This window comes from Anopheles maculipalpis, chromosome X (assembly GCF_943734695.1).
Source record: "Anopheles maculipalpis chromosome X, idAnoMacuDA_375_x, whole genome shotgun sequence".
NCBI lineage: Eukaryota > Metazoa > Arthropoda > Insecta > Diptera > Culicidae > Anopheles > Anopheles maculipalpis.
Window position 1 is genome coordinate 7,381,432 of NC_064870.1, and position 20,907 is coordinate 7,402,338.

Here is a 20,907-nt window from a genome sequence, read left to right on the forward strand (position 1 = left end):
CACAAATATTAGCATAATTACGGGCAAACGATAATGGCTGACAATTTGCGTCACTTCGGCCCGCAAACTGAGAAACTGATACGGGGTTGGGGCGGCGGGTACATAACCTTTATCAAATAAAGTCATCTTAGGCTGCGGGCATCTAGCTGATATTAAGTTACCGGGCTCTCTGGACGATAGTGATCCCAAATCAGATTTGATATCTTCCGTTTTTGATGCAAGTTGAAAAAAAAATGGCGTACGGATAAGGAAGTTCTTTTGCGACCGTGGGCGCCATTTTCTGGTAACCGAAATCGCTGCTTTTTAGCACGCTTTCTGTCGACACTATTGTTATTTTCAACCCAAAAACTACTAAGCCGATAGTTCAATCATATTGCCAGCGACCGAATCCGGTATCGGCTTTTTTTTTTTTTGGGGGGGGTAACGCAAAAAAAACCCCATCGTTGGTGATATAAATACACCCCCGGTGGGGTCGTGTCGCCACCATCTTCGATCGTGCTAGAAAGAGAGCGACCAAGTAAAGACCCCATCATAAGCTAATGTGGCCATTATTATCGCCCATCCTACAGTGTTGCGATGAGTGAGTGTATTTAAAACAAACACACATACATTGTATTTAAGGTCATGTTCGCCGCAACAGCAATAACAACAACAGCCCAAATCCCATATCATTCCAGAGTCCCTTATGCCACACGGGTGCTCCGCTGTTTGTATTAAGGGTGGTTTTATTCCATTGCACTGAGTGTTTACGCCAGGTTGAGAGAGGGAGAGAGAGACATAGCGAGAGAGACAATCTGGCAAGATCAAAACAAACCATAAAGGTAGCGTAAATATACCACAACCGGCACCATATTGAAAGAGCTGCTGATGAGAGTTTCTCCCCAAAGCAACAGCAGACACCCATATGGGTCTCTCCTCTCTGATTCGCTATAGAGTTGTGAGCTCTAGTGCACCCCAATTGGCAATCAGTGACGTTTGAACCGTCGCGCACAGTAGGTCATGGGGAGATGCGCTGTAGTTTTGTTTTGGACGTCTCTGATGACGCAGAGCTTAACTCTTGCTCCTTCATTCTGATTATGCTTGACAGGAGATAATTGTTTTAGCAATTCTGGGGCAAGTTTTGCTGATCTAGCTCAATAAAGTGTGTGGTAGAAGTAGAAGGGTAGCATCTCTTGCTTATCAGCATACATTAATTGCCGTTAACTGTCGTCGTAACATCCCTAGGCCCTCCGCCATGTATTATGTCACGTGAATCTGCGTGATCTAACATCTAATCATTCTAGGTTGACGCAAGCGAATCTAGAGTGTCGCTTACCGGTGCAGCTGCTTGGAGCCCTTCCAGACTCGCACTGAGACTTGCCCCGATCTTAATCTCTCCCAGTGGAAGAAGATTAATACACAACAACCAGGTCGCACACCTCACATTGCGCCTTATCAGTTATTAGTGGATAATTTGTTTCAATCACCGTGGCGCCCACCATCATTGTTGCCTGCTGCTTTCCACACACACACACACATACACATATCAAATCTTACCCTGTTTCCAGAGGTCCAGGAGGAATCCCCAAGCTTGAGCGGCTAGACCGCATGAGAGTGTCCTACCGGGCCGGATTGATTTAGTCATTGACAGTGCAGTGAGTGACCGAGCGAATGAGAGAGTGAGCACCCGCGCACGCGTGTTCACTCACCAACTATACGCACCACGGGTATCAGTATAAGGCCGCTCGTTTTGTGCCGCGGTCACACGACAAAACGATTTGGAATGCGTAATGTATACCCCGCACACATCCAATGCACACATTGATGGGAAGCGAAAGGATATTACGCTAAGGAAGAAGAAAGGCAGCTGCTACGTAACAGGGAACGTGGGAAGCGAAGCGAATATTAGTGAAAAATCATAAAAATCAACCAAGAGAGATATGTCAAAAAGCAAAACGGCAACCGTGGTTAGAAATTATGTTGCAAATGCAACTTTAACAAGTCATTTTGTAATTGCATACCGCTTTAAGTGGTGTTCATTTGCGCATCACTTTCACCATTTTCATTTACCCAATGTGCTGCAGTACGTTCGATCGTGATTTGACGTGATTTGGCTCCGATTTCAATATGGCGGAGATCGTTTCGTTTTAATGAACTAACCATTTGAACCCCGCGTTGAACTCGAACCATCTGAACTGAAAGGGAAAGTTTCGGACACACAGACACACACCACACACCAATGCAAATCTGCAAAAATTTGCTCGCAAAACCTGGTCACTTTGTCTAAAGATTCGTCCGTCTTCGGTGTGTGTGCGCCGCCAATTGCGCTTTACCGGAGAGCTTGTGTTGGACCCCTGTTAGTGATGATGAATAAAGTGATGGATGAAAGCAACACCAACACTGAACAGTGAGGGAGAAGATTTTTTTTTTCTTCGTTTTCTTAACTGCGCAAGTGATATTTTGTTGTTGCTTTCTTTGATGAAACGATGGGGTGATGATGGGCCTACACGCAAAGTTGGTTATGGTGTGGTGGTGGTTTGCTTTTTTTTTCAACGGAACCACTTGTGCGAAATAACAACCCACGTACCCCAATAGTCACACTACTGTTCTCGCCCGTTTTAGCAACACACACATAGACTGAAATCTCCAGGTTCGTTCTACACGTCAAATTTATTGAGAAAAAAAAATGGCCAAACAAGAAGAAAAAAGTTACTCGGTGCAACGATTATGCCATGTTGTTATCGCGACCACAAAGTGGTGTGAGAGAGAGAGAGGGAGAGAAGGAAAAAAGACATAACAATCAAAGACATAACCATGTGTCCCCAACACATAACACGCTACTCTTGGTACTCACTTTATCGAGCGACTTTAGTAAGAGAGAAGTGCTCCGTATATGATACAGCTAGCCTAAAAAAACCGCTACGAATAGTCTCCAACTTCCTCCCTTTTAGCTAAAACTGGGCGCCTTTTAAGTGTGTCAAACACTACTTCCCCTCGCCTTCACAATCTCATCTTTACTAAACTTTGTGGAAGATGCCCGCAATTTTCACGTGTTTATTCGTTCTGCTTTAATTCTTGTGCTTTTGAAGGATTATCTACCTCATGGCATCTGTTAAGCTAAGTTGTGTGAGGATTGAAATAGTAGTATCGTTCCACTACTTGAAACTGACAGCTGTCAAATGAGTTTATCAGCAAGAATTCTTCCTTCTTGGCTTGTTTTGTTGACAATTTTAAAGCTAAAACATTTGAAACCGATGCCCCAAGGTTGAGCCCCAAACAAGAAGCTACCATATGCATACACCCCCTGTTGGTACACAATCGTTTGAACCATCTGTCAAACGCACAAGAACTTGGTCAGCCTGCTAGGTGAAATCCTTGGAGGGAAACAACAACACGCAATAGCCAAGCGCGTATGTCACGCCGGCAGGAAAAAAAGGAAATGTTTAACGAGGGACGCATATTACGTATTAACTATTCGCTTCCACTGTTCGCACGAGGGAAACTAATATACCCCTCCCCATGGGAAGGTCTACTGTTCCTAGTTTCCTTACGATTTCCCTGCTGCTTGTCTCTCATTCTCGCCCAAGAATAACCGCTTAATGTGCAGCAGTAGTGACGCATTTACAAACCGAGCACATTCCTGCTACTGAGCTGACGCTAAGGATGAGCACCATCATCCTCTTCCTGGTGTCGTACCGTCAGTTTGAAGATGTGAACGAGAAAAAGACTCTAAACATAGGTCTGCTTGCCTATCAAAAAAAAAAAACCCCTGGGAAAGAGGATTTTCCCGGATGCGTATGAGTATGGATAGAGGTGTTCAATATTCCGGATATTCCGGGTACACCTACGCCACCAACTGTGTGGATGAGAATTCACCAACAAAAAACCAGGCCTTATTAGCTGCCTCGCAATGGATTCTACACCGCCATACGCACATAATGAAGAGTACGGTGTGGAACTAAATGAACCAAAAAAAAAATGTACATCAAGGACAATAATAATGAAAGCTAAAAATGCAAAAAAAAAAACACACAAAGACCTCTCACGCACACAATGATGTACCAATACACCGTTCTGCCACATGTTTCGCTTCCGAAACGCTTTCTAGGCTTCGCAAGGACGCAACCGCGATGGAACGGCGGACGAGGAGGGGGACGCGAAGAGGTAATGGTATATCCTATTTCCTTTATGGCCTTCCAGGAAGGATGACGACGATGTCGCTCGTCTAACCATGAGCGGGGGGGGCGCGCCCCGTATCTCCATGATGTCCTTTCTTTCTATCTTCTCGTCTCTTACACATTCAACTACATCTAAAGGATCTACTACTACTACTACATTGTAACGCTCTCTCTCTTTCTTTCTCTCTCTCTCTCTCTCTCTCTCTCTCTCTGTATTACACACATACACAAACACGAGAAAAGGATCCTTTCGGCAGAAAGGATGAAAAGCGCCGGTAGTTGCTCTAATTTTTATTCAAAGAACCATCTTGTTGGTATTGTTTGCCGGAGTCGTGGAAGTGGGATTCGCGTGAGTAAATGAGAGAGAGAGAGAGAGAGAGAGAGAGAGAGAGTGAGATTTTTTTCCTTTCTTGCTTTATATACATCTGTCGTGTATCCTTTCTGATCTGATTTTTTGTTTTTGTTTTTGTCCCTTAGAGATGTTTGGGAAGATTTCTTACGATAGAGAATTTGAAGGAAAGAGAGCGAGAGAAGGAGAGAGAGAGAAAGAAAGAAAGAGAGAGCTTTCAATGTTCGCTCCCTACTAATATCCCTGCGTTTAATGTTCAAATGTACATTTTCACTGCTATTTCTTCCCTCTTTTCTGTAGAATACGCTCAAAAGAATTCAGAACGAAAAGATGCTTCAGGTGCGTCACAGATGTAGATTACGATGTGGTTGCACAGAAGTGGTAGCAAACCGGCTTCTAAATCCTTTTCTTGCGGAAAAGGATACTAGAGGGTGACAAAAAATTCTCAAGCGAGAGAGAGAGAGAGAAGGAGAGAGAGAGAAGGAGAGAGATTAAGCAATTCATACTTAAACTCCGGACAGCGAGAATAGCAAGAAAACACCGGTTTTCCAAGGGTTCAAAAGATGGGTTGCATTTCCTATCCCTCGAGGTAGCATTTTTTCTCTCTTCTTTGAAGAAAGGAATCACACAAACACATCGAACGATATGGTAGCGCTACACGAACATTACCACAAGAAAGGAAACACGTGTGCGCGTCCTCCTGCTGCCTGTTCTTGTTTGTGGGCACTTTGCATTGTGGCATCGATTTAATGCTTTGTGGTAGGACTCTCTGCAGGAATTCAACTCTCTCTATCACTCACACAAACATACTTTTCCTCTTTGTCTCTCCTTCTCACACATACACAACGACCAGTGTCTCGATGAAGGAACACTTACGCCCGACAAAAATGATAATAAAAGTAACATAAAACAACCATATAACCATCATATCACATGAAAGCTGTTGGTTATGGCTGCTAGTTGCTGCCATAAACGCTCCTAACAAACTTGCTTTATTGCGTGTCGCCTGCCTTTCCCTTTCTGGTATGTATTGGCTTCCCCTTTTTTCGTATTCTTTCGAGCCATTCTTTGGCAATATACGCCTAAATGCAGGCAATGGATGCATTCAGGACGAGTCGAACCAGTGAAAAGTAATGATGGGAGGAAAAAAACGGAAGCAACACAAACACACGACAAACAAATGAAGAAAGAAGAAAACAAAAGAAAGGAAGAGAGGAAGAAAAATAAATACAAAAAAAGAGGAAAGGAAAACCGAAAGAAAGATAAATAAAACACACACAAAACGCATGCTCTCAAAGTATGCAATCCGCTACTTTACCAGCCCTGAAGATGATGTTCATCACCTGCGGGTGGTTATAGGAGGAGGAAGTTAAGGCAAGGCAGTAATTCCATTCTCTGCTTCCATTCCCTTCCGTCTCATCCCTCCTGTACCACTGCTTTCCCTTACCACGGAAAAAAAGAAAAGTATAATACAGCCGGGGGTTTGATGAAGAGCAACCCCGAAAGGAAGAATGGAGAGCTTCTTTCTCGTTCTCGTGCTTTTACACGTTTGCCAGTTTGATGTATGTGTGTGATCATGAAGGTTTTGTGTGTGTGTGTGTGTGTGTGTGTGTGTGTGTGTGTGTGTGTGTGTCTAAATTCTTCTTCATCTTTGGCTAGGCTGTTGATTGCGCTTTTTGGGAGTTTTTAAATCTCCGTTTTTGGCATTTTTAATTTTGTGTTCGAAAAACCATTTCTCATTTAATCGCATCTTTTCCCGCGCACAACACCGAAAACAATAATAAAACCAAAAAAACGCACCCACTTCTTCTTTCTTGTTCGCTTCGCATTTTAATTCGTGCCTCGTTCGTACGCAACGGGATGGCTACAAATTTGAATTTGGTGATTTAAAATGCGTACAGACAGTAGCATGTTTCAAACGCATGAGTATTCGCAGCACCTCGGTTCAGCTACACCTGGAGATCACCACTACAAACCTACTCCCAAATCGACCACGTTCTAATAGACGGAAGGCACTGCTCGGATATTATCGACGTGAAAACGTACAGAGGCGCAAACGTCAACTCGGACCATTTCCTGGTAATGGTAAAGCTGCGCCAGAAACCAACGGAGCAAGCCTACCCCAAGGCCCAATCTGGATCGGCTGAAGCGGGGAAAGGGCTCTCGGACGACTATCCCGCAATGCCCTTTCGGAGAAGAATGCAGCACTCGCCCTCATGCTTCAGGTTGAAACCCGTCAGAACGTGGAAATCTACAAACGACTGAGGATACAGCAGACCCTGCTCTTCCAGGACAAGAAGCACCGCTTTGAAGAATCAGATGAAAAGCTGCTGGAGCAGCTTCTCTCAGTCGGGGGACGCCCGATTGTTTTACAGGAGATCGAAAGCTGGAAGTGCTACTTCGAAGGACACCTGAACGGAGCAGAGACAAGAGAGGTTCCAGAGATCCAGAGATGGCAGAGACAAGTGCCTCCACCATCTCTGGATGAGATGGCAAGCGCCATCAAGCAGCTTAAAAGCATCAAGACTGCTGGTAGTGGTGGACTGTCCGTCGAGCTCTTCAAGATAGGGTCGGAGAGGCTTACCGTCGAAATGCACAAGCTGATCACGCGAATCTGGGAACAGGAAGAATTACCGGAGGAGTGGAAACTGGGCGTCATTCACCCATTCTATAAAAAGGGCGACACACTGGAATGCTAGAACTATCGTGCCATTTCAGATTTCAGTCCTCAATGCTTAATCTATCCTGGCCCAGAAATCAGCTACCATCCTGGGTTTGTTTGAGGCAAATCCACCACCGACCAAATCTTCACTCTTCGGCAGATCCTCCAGAAGTGCCGAGAGCACCAGATCCCTACGCACCACCTGTTTATCGACTTCAAGGCAGCCTAATGGTCAGGAGGATGCCGGACTCATGCCCCGCCAAAAAGGTATTCGTCAGCGACCCACAGTTCAGCACGAGGCGTCGAGGGGAGCACAGCGAGCGACCTTTCGGAGATCAGGAGCCTACATAGATGGGAAGCTGCAGCCAGGGAACGAGTTTCCTGGAGATCTATTGTTGACCGGGCCATGTCACGACTACGTGCTCTTTGAAAAAAAGCAGACCAATATGATGACGATGATGAAGTCTTTGTGCTTGCTTTTAATACTTTATTTATTGTATAGTCGACCGGAAAGCTGTTTACTAAAGGCGAAAGTGTGTCAAAATTGTAAACCAAACACTATAATGCTGGAGTCAGTGGCCGATTGAGCGGCGAGGCGCAGTCTCAGACACTCAAAGGCTCTATAAATAAACGAAAAAAAAGTCACTGGTAAGTTGTCACCGGTTCTAACTGTCGCATCCCCGATCCGTCATCCACATCGTCCGCTGGTATCCTGCATACATCTGGATACGAGCTGGCGACGAGAGAACACTAGGTCCGCGTAGCTGTCAAAAGTCCCTGCCTACAAGTATGCTCCCTCTAGCTCTGGCTTTACACACGATGTTATGGTCCAGAATACTAAGCAAAAATCTAATTCAAAAATATTCGGTTTATCCGGTGTCACCCGTTTAATCGAAGCAAGGCGATTATGTGCAATTTTGTAGCTGACCAAAAGCGAACCCTGGCGGTAGATTATTTTCTTTGTTTAACCCCCCCCCCCCCTACCCTAGGGGTACGGGGGAACGTCCCCGTTCGTCTCCTCTTAGCCCGATTCGTTTGTATTAAATCACATATACACCCGTCCCATGTTCGCTAGTGTAAAAGTGTTCACACGCAACGACGATAGCTCGATTCAGCACTGGTTGTCATCGGTAAGCATCAAATAAAGTACCATTTTATGTGTGTGTAATCCCTCGCCGCGCCTTTTGCCTTGTACATCCATCGGTCTCTGCTTCTATCAAACTCCATGAACGCTTAAGGGTACAGAGGGAGTTGTGAGTTCGGAGAGACAATGGTGGACACGTTGGAGAATTTATTTATTTGCGTCCCAAAACAGATCTGATAGACCCCAACTCAATCTCTCTCTCTCTCTCTCTCTCTCTCTCTCTTCTTCTCCTGTTTTCTCATTCTATTTCTCACCCTCTTCCCATCAGCCACCAGGTCGTCTAGGTAAGGTTTTTTTTTTTGGAAAGATGGTCCCAAACCAAGGTTTCGCAACGAAAGACCCTTGCTTGGACGCAATAAACGACCCCGAGTAGTCGGTCGAGGTTTTCGCACGGGGGATAGAAGCAAAAAAAAAAATCGCTGGCAGAGCACGTAAACGGTGGATTGGATGTGGACGAGGACGCCTTACCTAGAGATAGTATGCGGTCGGGCACGTACCTATAAATATTAACATTCGCTTGAAGTTTTTGTGTACACACGCGCGTCATTTTCTGTTCCATTTCTACCGACTCTACCGCCCTATCCCGCCAACACACACACACACACACACAACCCTTTCCCTTTGCGCGTTCGCCTTTTTCTTTCTGCCAAGTTGTGCGGTATCGGGCACGATATAACGCGCTTCTCCACAAACTCGCTCGCCGTCTCCAACGCTTCGCAGTTGGAGCAGCAGCAGCAGCAAAAGGGCGTGAGTGTAGAGTGTATAGCTGCGGTAGCAAAATGGCAAACTAATGGCACAAACCGAGCGCCCGACACACACAAAATGGCCGTCTCCGCACCGTCATCGACCACTGGCGCTTCTACTTCTACCCGCCCTCCCTTCCCTCGCACTACCTATATTACTATCCACGTGATCCATTCTCGTCCACCAACCGAAACCGATAAGCTCGACCACAACCAGCTAGAAAGATGCGACATGGAGGCCTACGGCGGTGCGGTACACTGATGCAAAAGCGGGATGGTGCCACCCGAAAGGACGGAAAAGAAACAAATCGCACCGGAAAACAACAACATCCCCATCACAGGAGAGGAGAGCACCAAAAAAAAAACGGAGAGATGGGGATGGGGGGGGGGGAGGGAGCACAACAAAGCAACGAAAAGCTTCTCAACATCCCCCAGCCTTCACACACCACAAAATTGGAGGAGCAAAAGAAAACAGCAACAAACCCAAGGTTTGTTCAATATGCGCGAGACGGCTTCCTTTAGCATTGTGGTGAAGCTCCGACGCGTGATTTCAATTTTGAACAGAAGGGGTGGGCGGGGGGGGGGCTGCGGTCTCTTATCTCGCACATTTTTCGTAAGGTCATGTGTGTGTGTGTCTGTGCGCGCGCGCGCGACACAAGCCATCCCGCACAGAAAAGCACATGGAGAGACCCCTTACGCCATGTTTCCCCCCCCCCCCCCCCGGCTTGTTCAGGGGGGAAAAATTAATAAAGCGGGCCAGACGTTGGGAGGGCACTTCGGTGCACAAAAAAAAGCGCTAAAGAAACCCAATCATTACTTTCGTCCGCTCCGTACGGACAATATTTGACTGGTTGTGCGCGGCACTTCGGGTTGATTTATGCGAGTTTTCACCTTCTTTACCCGGACGGACACACTTGCCGCGTGTGTATTGGTGTTGTTGCTTCGGAGGGGAGAGGGGGGAGGGGATGGGGACTGGATGCATTCGGACACTGTGTCCGAAGACGTCCCCGGGGACACGGGCGACAGGGTGTGTGCGAGGGAAAGTTGAAATTGAAGACGCGCCCGTTGATCATTCAAGGACAGCCGGCAGCGTTAAGGTGTGTGTTTGATATACATGTGTTGCAGCGTGATAAGCGCAGGAGAACGTGTTTGTGTGTGTGTGTTTGTGTGTGTGGGTATGTGAGAGATCAAACTAGACAGAGAGAGAGAGAGATTTCTTTATTTCCTTGATGCTAAGTATTGTCTCTCAGAAAATGACACATCGACTGTTTTGACAGTTTTTTACTTCAGCGCCATCTGACAGCAAATTGCGTCTACTTAGGTCTGCATCATCGACAGTTCCCGATCGGTTATGGACATAATTTGGAGTGAAAATAAAAATGGCTGCCCAGTACAGCGAGTAGGATGCAGACAGAATGGTGGAAACATTCCATTTTACTGTGCACTGCGTGCATGGCTTTTCATATTGAGAAGACCAACACCGGATCTTCAATTACATTGGAATGTGTGTGTGTATGTCCGTATCTCTGTCCTTTTCGCTGTAAAGCTCGCTCACCTGCTTTCACAGACAGGCAAGACATGCTCATCAGTTCAGATTCAAAGCTCGTTTGCACTATCCATCGCCAGCAGGTAACACACAAGGTCTGCCCCTTTTCCAACAGCGAATGTCAAATTTCACAACCCACCCATCCCAACGGCACGAAGGGTGCCGTGGAGCTGCTAATAGAGTCGCTTTTCACCCTTCCGGTGGCCCACACGGTGTTGGCAGTAGGCATCACACAACCGCCGGTTGGAGTCTCATTACATTCATCGCTTTCCTCCGCACAAAGGCCCGAGAATGGCCCACCCGCCCACACCACACGCACCGGGGGGTTTCACCACCGGTCGGCAAATCCGTATGCACCACGGGCTTTGCTGCGAATCGAGTCGACAATAATTAATTCAAACCTTTATACACCCCATCCGCGCAGCAAACTAAGCTGCGTTATTGGGGACGAAGGAAACGTCTAGGGTTTGGGGGGTGCGGAGGGGAAGCTTTCATATCTCTCTCTCTCTCCACCCGGTCTAACGCGCGCCCTCCATTTAGCTGGCCTGTTTTGGGGGGGAGATCCGCCGCATTCTACAGAGCAATAGAGCGGGCGCGAAGGCTTTCGCTTGCTTTATCGAGGAGTTCCAACTCCGAATCCAACCAAACGGTGATGGGAGAGTGTGGAGTAAGGGAAGGCACCTCAAGAATTAGTGAGGTTATATCCCTGTTATAATCTACGCTTTCCTTCGTCGGTTCGTAACGATTTTTGTTTTAATTTCTCTTGAAGACACAAATTTTGCATGCCATCCAGTAGTCCAGAGGTGCCCTTTTGCTGCCTTTCTACGAAAATAGCGCAGAAGGGGCAAAAATAGGACCCTAGACATAGTAGGTAAAGGCACACACTGATCGGTCAAAAAGGAAAGGCATTTCTCTTCCATTGGAGATTGGTTGCCCAGAGCTTTCCTTGCCAGTTTCCAGTCCTTTCACACAGTGGGGTTGCCATTTTTTGAGGCTGCTAGAATAACACGGTGTCGCCTAAGCTGTGGATGTGGTTGATGCCGCTCCGGGACACTCTTTGTCTACTGTTCGGGAGTAAGTTGCGTTGCAACTCTGTAACGTACTGAGCATTTCAAAATCCGAAAGCAGATCATACAAAAAAAAAAGCTCTCCCCCAACTCTACGCAAAACTTTTCCCAAACGAGGCTCTGGATGGGCATGCTTACACACACACACAGAGCCAAAAAAGAGGCAGGTAGAGAACGGATAAAACACACTTTATAATGCTTAGAGCAAAAGCATCGTGCCATTGAGGTATGTGTGCCTGCGTTTAGGGTGTGTTGAGTTCGTGTGAAAGAGCGAATGAGGCAGTGAGTCCAGATAAATGAGACACAGCAAAGGATGGCAAAAAAAGGGCTTTGCTACGCTGGCTTCCCGTGATTCCCGTGGCAGAGAAGGTCGTGAGAAAAAAAGGGAGCTACCCACCCCATCGTGCGGATGATGATCCACAAAATCTCGTTTCCCTGGTCCTATCCAATTCCCTTTAACACTTTCAAGTACACATGCACAGGTATACCTGCCTACCTTACCCAGCTTTGTTCGTCAGCAGAGCTACTCTAAAGCGACGTTGCCGAACACAGCCTCACATAATGTCTGGGAAGAGGTCCCCCACCCGGGAACGGGCGACGATCAGTGTAGGAAGAGGGTTTTGGGACAGCGTCGTTTGAAATATGTACCAAAACTGATGGAGAGGGAGAGCGTGGGGTTGATATCCAGAAGAATGTGAAGAAAGCCGCCCGTCGGCGGACGAAACCACGATGCGAGTGCATATGTGATTAGGGGGACCCGGTCCCCAAACACGCAATAAGGGTTCAACTCTAGTCGCGAAACCCTCCGCAATGGTGACTCTGTGTGTGTTTGATCGGATGTGCGGACCACCACACCAGACAACCAGAGTTGGAGCAGCAGTTTGTCTGGAGCAAATCTAGGCCTCCTCCTCGTAGATGAAGATCTAATGGTGAGGCGCAACCACAGCGAAGAAGAGAAAGGCAATGTGCTCCATACACACAGGCACAATCATGCGCACTGGTACTCTCACGGTTGCAAGTGCAGTTATTAAAAGCCCGAAGCCTAAAACACACAGACATACGCAAACCATGCACACTGGAAAAGGTGCTGAGCGACACACAAAAACCTTACCAGAGCACCAGAAGCCCTGATGACCATCCGCCATCTGAGCTATTCCGGTGTATGCGAACCATCCGCGCGGGTAAGAGGCGATGTGTGCAAAGAGGCAGTGGGGTGGCTAGCTTTTCGCGATTCGAAAGCCCTACAACTACACACAGATATAGGAACAAACCGAAGCACTGTGTCCGTTTCACCTACGCCTTCAAAACGAGCCTACCAACTATCCCCAAGTCACGCCTGTCCGCTACGCGAATCACTCGCACGGGTTCACCTTTCCATTCGTTAGAAATTGGTTTTGCGCGGGGCAGAAAACCGTCGGACATCCCGAATCGACCCTAAGCAAATAGAATGGTAAACTTTCCCCTAGAGCCAAAAGTCCAATCGATTCGGGAAGTCTTCCAGTGTGGACATCCGCCACGGGAAAGCAACCGCCGCTCCATCCGATGGCGATTGTTTGCGAGAGTTTCTTTTTAACCCCGTTCTTCGCAACCCCAAAAAAAGATGCGACGCGAACACCACCGAGGGAAAAACTCGAACCGATAGGAAGGCAGATTGCGGCAGCCCGTTCTGATAACGGATTGTTCGTCGCTCGCCATTTTGAGTCACAGCTGAAAATGAAGATGCATCCATTATTTAGTGGGGCGTGTGTGGGGCCGGGTGGGCAGAAACCCCGCTGCTGGGTCCCGTTTTAGAATGTGCGCATGAAGTGTGTGTGTGTGTGTGTTGATCAAGAGGAAACACTTTTTCATCCCTCTCTCTCTCTCTCACACACACTGTAGCGCTCTCCTCGCTATAAGGGTAAATTAACTTCCAAAGTCTATGTCGACTAGTACGACTTCGCAATGTCCGAATTGTATACAATATTCGCCATCTTGCTGACGTCGGTAGCATTTACGAGGTTCGTCTTCCAACAGCACGCCCAGTCACAGTTCGCCACTGTTGCGTGTGTTTGTGTGCGATTTGTTTCACCACCCGGCTAGTCCCGGTGGCAACGGAACCTAATTGAATATCGTCCGAAATGGTCGTCGGAAGGTGACGTTCGTGGCGGGGGGGGGGGGGGGGGAGTCCCACGCGCCTCAGACGCTTTATCCGCCTACTGCAATGACGTCAGAGAGACAATATCGGCCAGTGCCGATACGAAGATGATACATGAAACGTCCAAGACTTATTAGCGTACTAGAACCCCTCACCATTCCAGTCCAGTTCAGGCACACGAGAGCAGTAGGTAGGTGACATAGGCGGTGTCAATGCCTACCTTCACTAGCGATCCTATTTTGGGACTGCAACAGCGTAGGCAGAGGCAGACGCCATTGTTTTACACCTGGCAGATGATAAGCAACCCGCGAGGAATTTGTACAGACTTTGGCTTTTGGTTAATAGGTACTGGTTAATACGTAGATATCAGAGAGTTCCTGCGTTGGGCTGCGACCCGTCCAAGAAATTCTTAGGTTGCACAGAGAGCGCTGGGTAGTTGCAACACTTTGGGCTCCCCATATTCTGAAACATCAGAAAAGCTTCACACACACATCAGCACAGACAAACCAGAGCAGTGCAGAGAGCCAACGGAACTACCCTCACACGGGGTGGCTCAACGGAACTAGCCCAGGGTACATCAGACATCCATTTGGATCTCGCACTGTCACCGGGGCGGCGGCTCGCACAGCAATGGAAGTGGAATATTCCAGCGCCAACACCACCCCTCTCACCCAATGACCCTCCCAAAACGTCAGGGTGGTGGCGGTAGTGGCAGTAGTATGTGAGCGTGCCACATCAAATGCAGGCCGCAGCAACAGCAACATACGAAATAACAGAGCATTGAAAAAGATTGAACACCAAGTCCCACGTAGTAGTAGCAGCAGCAGCAGCAGCAGCAGAGAGAGATAATCACGTTCGCCCATTCGCATCGTTCGGTCCGTTCACCCTCCCTCTATTTGATTTATTTCCACTCCATACCACACACACACACACACAACCATCCCCGTCGCTACCTCAGCTAACTTTGCTTCGGGACAACTATGGTGTGGACCTGCCTGCCCTGGTGCTTTGGGGGGAGGTTTACGGGGGGGGGGGGGGGTTTACGGAAACGAAGTGTATGAATGGTGTTGCCGCGTCTTAGTCTCTCGCACCCGCTGCGATTGCCTGCCTCATCCTCCATCGTTCCCCCCTCCCCATCCCCTCAACACCAACCAACGGTCATACAAGTGATTTCACATTCCTCGCAAAAATACCGATCGACATCTTCTTGCTGGTGATGAGGTTGTTGTTTAATGTCCACCAGGTCCGCCTCTACCCTACCTTCGCACTCTCAGTCACTCAGTAACAAGATTGTGGAAAAGGTTGTGTAAAGTGGTGGTTCAGGCGAAGTTGTTGTTAGCACAGTACTGTTGTTTCAGCCGCACAAATCTATTCTTATCGTCACCCTACCAGCCCCACCAAGTGCCTTCCCTTTTTGCTTCTCGATTTTAAAAACACACACACACACTGTTTTAAAAGTCGAGCAATCCCCGCCTCTGCTGTGCGAGGTCCCAACCTCAGGCGGAAGGCAAAACATAGACGTAACCCACCAAAAATAAAAATAAAAGCCACTGTACCAACTGGATTTTGTTTGGAGATGCTTGCTACTCACATAGATGTAGTACGAGCTCAGCATGATATCGTCCAGGTTTCGCTTCTGCTGCGGTTCTTGATATTGTTGCTGATAGTAGCGTGTAGGCGAGGTACGCTGCCTCTGCTGCTGCGGCTGCTCCGGTTGTTCTTGGCGCAGCAATTGCTGCTGCTGTTGTTGCTGCTGCTGCTTCTTCTGCTTCTTTGGTGCCGGTTGTTGCTGCTGCTTGTTCTTCATTGAAGCAGACTCGGGGAAACGAATTGATCGGTGCCCCCTCCTCCACTCCCCCTTCTCCGGGTGCGCTAGCGCCCACTACTACCTAACCCAAACGTCTACCACATCGGCATACAAGCACGAGATTTTACACGCGCACTATAAACTGTAACACCCACTCCCCCACAAAGAACACACTGCCCATGCCCCCTCACGTGCACCACATATGCACTCTGTTTTCTTGAGCCGAGGATACAGCTGCTGCTACTACTGCTACTCTCGCTGACGTTTGATAGTTGATCAGGGATCCGATAGTGGACGGTAATTGAGGTGTACGACGCTAATCAAACCTCGTGGAAACGCCACACTCTGTTTGGGGTTTTAGGTGAAACCTAACACATGAACACACACACACGCACGCACGTCGGCTGCTCTCGTTTGTTGGCCAGTTGTGGTTGCCTGCCACAATGCAAAAGAGACCCGAAGATGATTTGCGAATGCGAATGGATGGTGGTGTCGTGGGCTCTGCTCATTTCTCATTTTCTCCGGAGCCTCATGCGGGGCTTCTTTACACCGCTTGTTTTGGGGGGGCCTCACTGCTCAACCAGAACTCTCTCCCTTTGTGTGTTTGCTGGTTTCTTCTGGATCACCTTTTTTACTTTAGAAAAGCTTCACTCCAAATCTCGCTCTCTCACACACTCTTTCTCTATCTGGACATTCACAAGCACCGACATACACACACGCACGCACAATCACGAGAGGTCTATTGCTACGGTGCAGTGCTTCAAAAGCGAGTTGAAGTTTGCAAGTGCCCAATGCATCCCAAGCTGCTGCTACCCAACAATAACCGCGAGTCCCTGCGTTCGGCGACGGCACCGGAGCTAGGACGAAACCTTCACGTCCAAGGTTTGTGCCTCGGCTGGTCGGTTTGCGCCCTTGCACAACATCTCACTACTAACCAGCGCACAACCGTTCACACAACACTAGCGTGCGGATGTGCTAATACACGACGAAAGCAACCTCTCTCGGCCGTCGCATGTCGCGAAACGCACGACACAAAATGCTGCAGCACCGTTCCGGGAATGGACCAAACTGGTGGCCCAAGACCGGCCCAGACCCAAAACCATGCCACCCACCCCATAGACACCTCAGATGATTCGCAACCGCATGATTAGAGAGTGAGAGAGAGAGAGAAAGAGAGCGTGCGTACGGAGAGCACGAAAAAGCGAGAAGTGAGAAGTGAGTAGTGAGAGAGTGTAAAAGCACTCATGCGAACGGGGACACTGTGTTGTTCCAGGGAAGGAAGGGACGCAATGATCCCAACTCCACACTCATTCAAGTCCCCGGACGGTGCGCGCCGCTACCGAAAACGTCGGTGTTGCGGCTTTTTCATTCATGTCTTCTCCGAAGGGGCCGCGGTGCCCGTTCGAAACGGTCACTATACTCTCGCCAATCGCTCACGCATCTACGCTATATACATCGAAAATGGAAAGACGTTTGCCTGTGGTTGTGTGTTTACCCAGTTACGGGTCTCAGGCTCGGCAAATGCGAGAACCTCGCATTACACCGCGCCTTGCTAGGGGTTCGCTTCGCTTGATAACGTCTTGCGCGAATGTACTCACAGGTGCTTTTCTTTCAAGTTGATGTAGTTTTTGTTGTTTTTTTTTTTTATTTCTACTTCACAACAAGGCACGCACACTAAGAGGAAGGGTAAGAAAACACTAAACACACTGATTCTGTTCGGATTTGTCACCATTTTCCACACCTAGTCTTCGGGTCTCTCCGGCAGGTTAGGTCCTGCATGGTTTTGATCGAATTGAAGATACGCCATTAGAAGCGGTACATCTTTCACCAATGTTTTGAACCACTAGCATCATCAAAACCGAAAACAAGTCCGCAGATACTCTGCTTTACAACAGCACAATGGACGACAGTTGCTCTATTCATTCCCTAACCTCAATGCGCGCAGCTTAGCAACCGCTGCATCCGAACCGAATCCACCCAAAACGCATTGGGCGAATGCAAACAAAGCACACAACGCATGGGCAGCAGCATGGTCCGTGTGGCCGAGAAGCGCAGTCCAAACGAAACGGCAAAACCACAAAACACTCTAATTAAAAACGGCTATAAAATGGCGACCGGAGCGGTATTGAAGCGCGAGTGCGAAGCGGAAAGTAACACGGGAAAGAGCAAGCAAAAAACCCCCCCAACTACCTGCTTTTCGTTCGTTATTCGGCTATCGTGGGGGTTGAGTGGCAAGTTTGGTGGCCGCAGATGGCAGATGATGATGATGGGTAGAAATTGAGAAAGTGGATAAAGTGAGCCTCAAGCCGATAAAATTGGTCCGCGCAGCTTCGTCCCGGCTCAGACTCGGATGCGAAAAGAAGCTTGGGATGGATGGTATTGAAGAAAAACACACACACACACACACACACTCACACACGGGCGCAAAGAAACAATGCTTAAAAGCGAGCCCGGATAACGTCATTTTGTGCCGGAGGTTCTAGGTTGAGATCATCGTTAGGAATACATTTCATGCCGTAGAAACATTCGTAATAAAATAAGAAGTTGACGGCATGCCTCTCCAGGAAATTGGACGCCAATATGGCCACACGGCACGGTTCCCGGACTGCTTTATTACCGGTTAAAACGGGCAGCTTCGTATCTCCACCTTTTCACAACCAGAAACGTTGTGCCTCGGACGAAAGACATACGCCCCGTTGACTTGCAACATGTACACTGTACACAACAGAGCATTGGTACGCGCGATAAGCGATGGGTACGCTGTTGGACCGGTTGAATGCACTCGTGTCTATCCCCGTAGTCGCATCTCCCCTCACTCTCTCTTTCTCTCCCTCTCTCTCTCTATTGCTTCTCTTTGGTGGAAAGCAATGTGCATAATGTGTGGCACCGTGGCAAAGTAAGGGTAAAAGGCCATCAACTATGCATCGAAGCAACACGGGACCATCTACTACACGGCTTGCCCTCTGATTATCGGCACCGCGGCTTCGTTACTATCGATCGTCTTCAGCAATCGATGGCTCTACCGAGGGGCAAACTTTCTCCGGGTTATTGCTTTTATTTCCCCCAAACTCTTGCGTCTCCCAACGGATCTCATCTTCCTCAACCCCCCCCCCTCCCTCCCTCCCCCTTTAGCCCATTTGTCCACATTTTCCTGGACAGACCTAGGCAGCCAGGCTGCCACATTCACAAATGGATGGAGTTTCAGGGTGTCAGCAAGGGCGACTAACCCTGGCGACGGTTGCAGCTGGAATGCACATCGAGTTAGGAGAACCAAGGAAATTATGTACACTGCACGACCGGCCCCCGTTATCGCCTGTGCGAGAATGAGTTCCTTCCGAGATCTGAGTGACTAGAGCTCGGTTGCGGTTGCACCCTTATCAGAGGGTTAGTTGCGACTTCACAGTGTAGGAATTATTTTTTGACAGCTTCCCACATGTATCCTCTTTGTTCGGAGTATGTAGTCCTCAAATAGAGTCGTTGAATAATGTCTCATACACTGCAATGTCATCCCGAAACTGGCAAAAATGGCTCCACCATAAGAGACTAAACGTTCGCTGACCGTTTGACAAACGCAAAACTATCGCCAGCAAACCGTTCCGCTGTCTAAAGTCTGCCAATGTTTGCCGGTGAGCAAAACAAATTCGGAGGGGCCTCGCGCGACTACAACTTAAAAGGGCAGGCGTCGGCAAAATCAGCTGCTAACGAACGGGATGCAAGAGACTATCTCTCCTCTCTCTCTCTCTCTCTCGCTCTCTCTCTTCTTTCTCTCTCATTCTGTACCGGCACATTACTTTCTTATGTGCAAGTCGGCGCACACGCGCCGTTCCAAATCAACACAGAAGAAGGGAATCAACACAGATTTTCCATAGCATAGCTGCTTCCTCGCTAATAGGGTTGCATGCTATACTATTATTGGTCACTCTCTCTCTCTCTCTCTCTCTCTCTCTCTCTCTCTCTCTATCTCTTCATTTCTTGCTTCTTTTTTGCTTCAAACCAGTTGACCTCGTGGCACGGTGAGAGAGTCACCCCACGGCGGTGTCGTCTAGAATAGGGGTGACGGCTGCCTAAAGTGAACCGAACCGTACACGAATTGCCCGATCGGTGTGTGTGTGTGCACCTAAAATGGCATGGGCAAGTTGGAATGATGATGAAATGTGCCGAAGAGAAATGTATCTCAGTGTAACGAAACTAGAAATGTAGCTTGATATTTACACAGTTGTAACTAGATCAATAAAGATTTTCAAGACGGTGGGCTAATTTAATGAGTCTGCCTTTAATAAGCCTGCAAAAAACGTTTGTAAGGCAAGGTACGAAACGGAAGCAGTGTTTAGGATCAGTTTCATAATTTGCTGACTAGAGCATTGAAGAAGTCGTTGTAGTGAAGCAAGAAATTGATGAGCTGTAATGCCGGAGGCTTCTAAAGAGCCTTAAACTAGCCTTAAACACGAAATGTAGCCAAAAGAATTTATGCCTAGCATCTATAGAGGACGATCTAGTGATTAGATCAGCAAAAAAAGCTTTTGTCCTATTTACAGGGTTTACCAGGCCAGTTCGGCAAAGTCAAACTGTTATCGGGCAACGGAAATGCTTATTCTGGCGTCCGCAAGCTCACAATCGGGAAAATCTGTACAAAAAATGCGTTGGCTGTGTGATGTGTAACTAATTATGTATTCTTCTTCCTCTTGTTCTTCTAGGCATAACGACCCACCACTTGGTCACGCCCGGCCATCGAATGGCTTACTAGACTAGCCGATACCACGTAGTTGGATAGTCAGGCCTCATCACTACGGGGGGACGGATGGGATTTGAACAACGGTCCTGCCGTTTGAAGACCGGCACCGCTGTCGCCTACACCACCGGGCCGCCCCCCTTACTAATTATGCATTATGTATGGTGATTGGTTACACATCGCACAGCCCACGCATTTTTTTGCAGAACTTGAATGGACCAAACACAACGGAGCCACCGATTTGACAGCTTGAAAATGCTGTCATTTGACAGCTTGAACTGAATCTTTACAACGACGAATTTCAACTTGATGACGCCCGAATAGAAAGGATGGTGCCCGGTTGAGAGTTTACGGGCGCCCGATAACAATTTGACTTTGCCGAATTGGCCTGGCAAACCCTGTAACGCAATTCAGTTCAACCATTTACTGTAAAACCTTCTTTTTAATCGCTTAAAATGGTAATTATAAAACTTTATTTATGTAAGAAACTCAGAGAGAAATTCCGAGGGAGAGAGAATGAGAGACATACAAAAAAGAAATTGTTATTTAAACCAAAAAACTTGTACTGC

At 47.9% G+C, this 20,907-nt stretch overlaps 2 protein-coding genes across 2 annotated transcripts in view; both read right to left on the reverse strand.

The window, feature by feature from the left end:
- Nucleotides 1–15,621, reverse strand: part of LOC126564664 (serine/threonine-protein kinase tousled-like 1) — a 29,691-nt gene extending 14,070 nt beyond the window's left edge. The window contains exon 1 of the mRNA XM_050221787.1: nucleotides 15,394–15,621. Within this exon, the coding sequence (XP_050077744.1) occupies nucleotides 15,394–15,609 (216 nt within the window). The 5' untranslated portion in view covers nucleotides 15,610–15,621. The remainder of the gene's footprint in view (nucleotides 1–15,393) is intronic.
- LOC126558031 (thioredoxin domain-containing protein 5 homolog) overlaps nucleotides 1–20,907 on the reverse strand; it is a 227,925-nt gene that overhangs the window by 24,779 nt on the left and 182,239 nt on the right. The gene's annotated exons all lie outside the window — the stretch shown is intronic.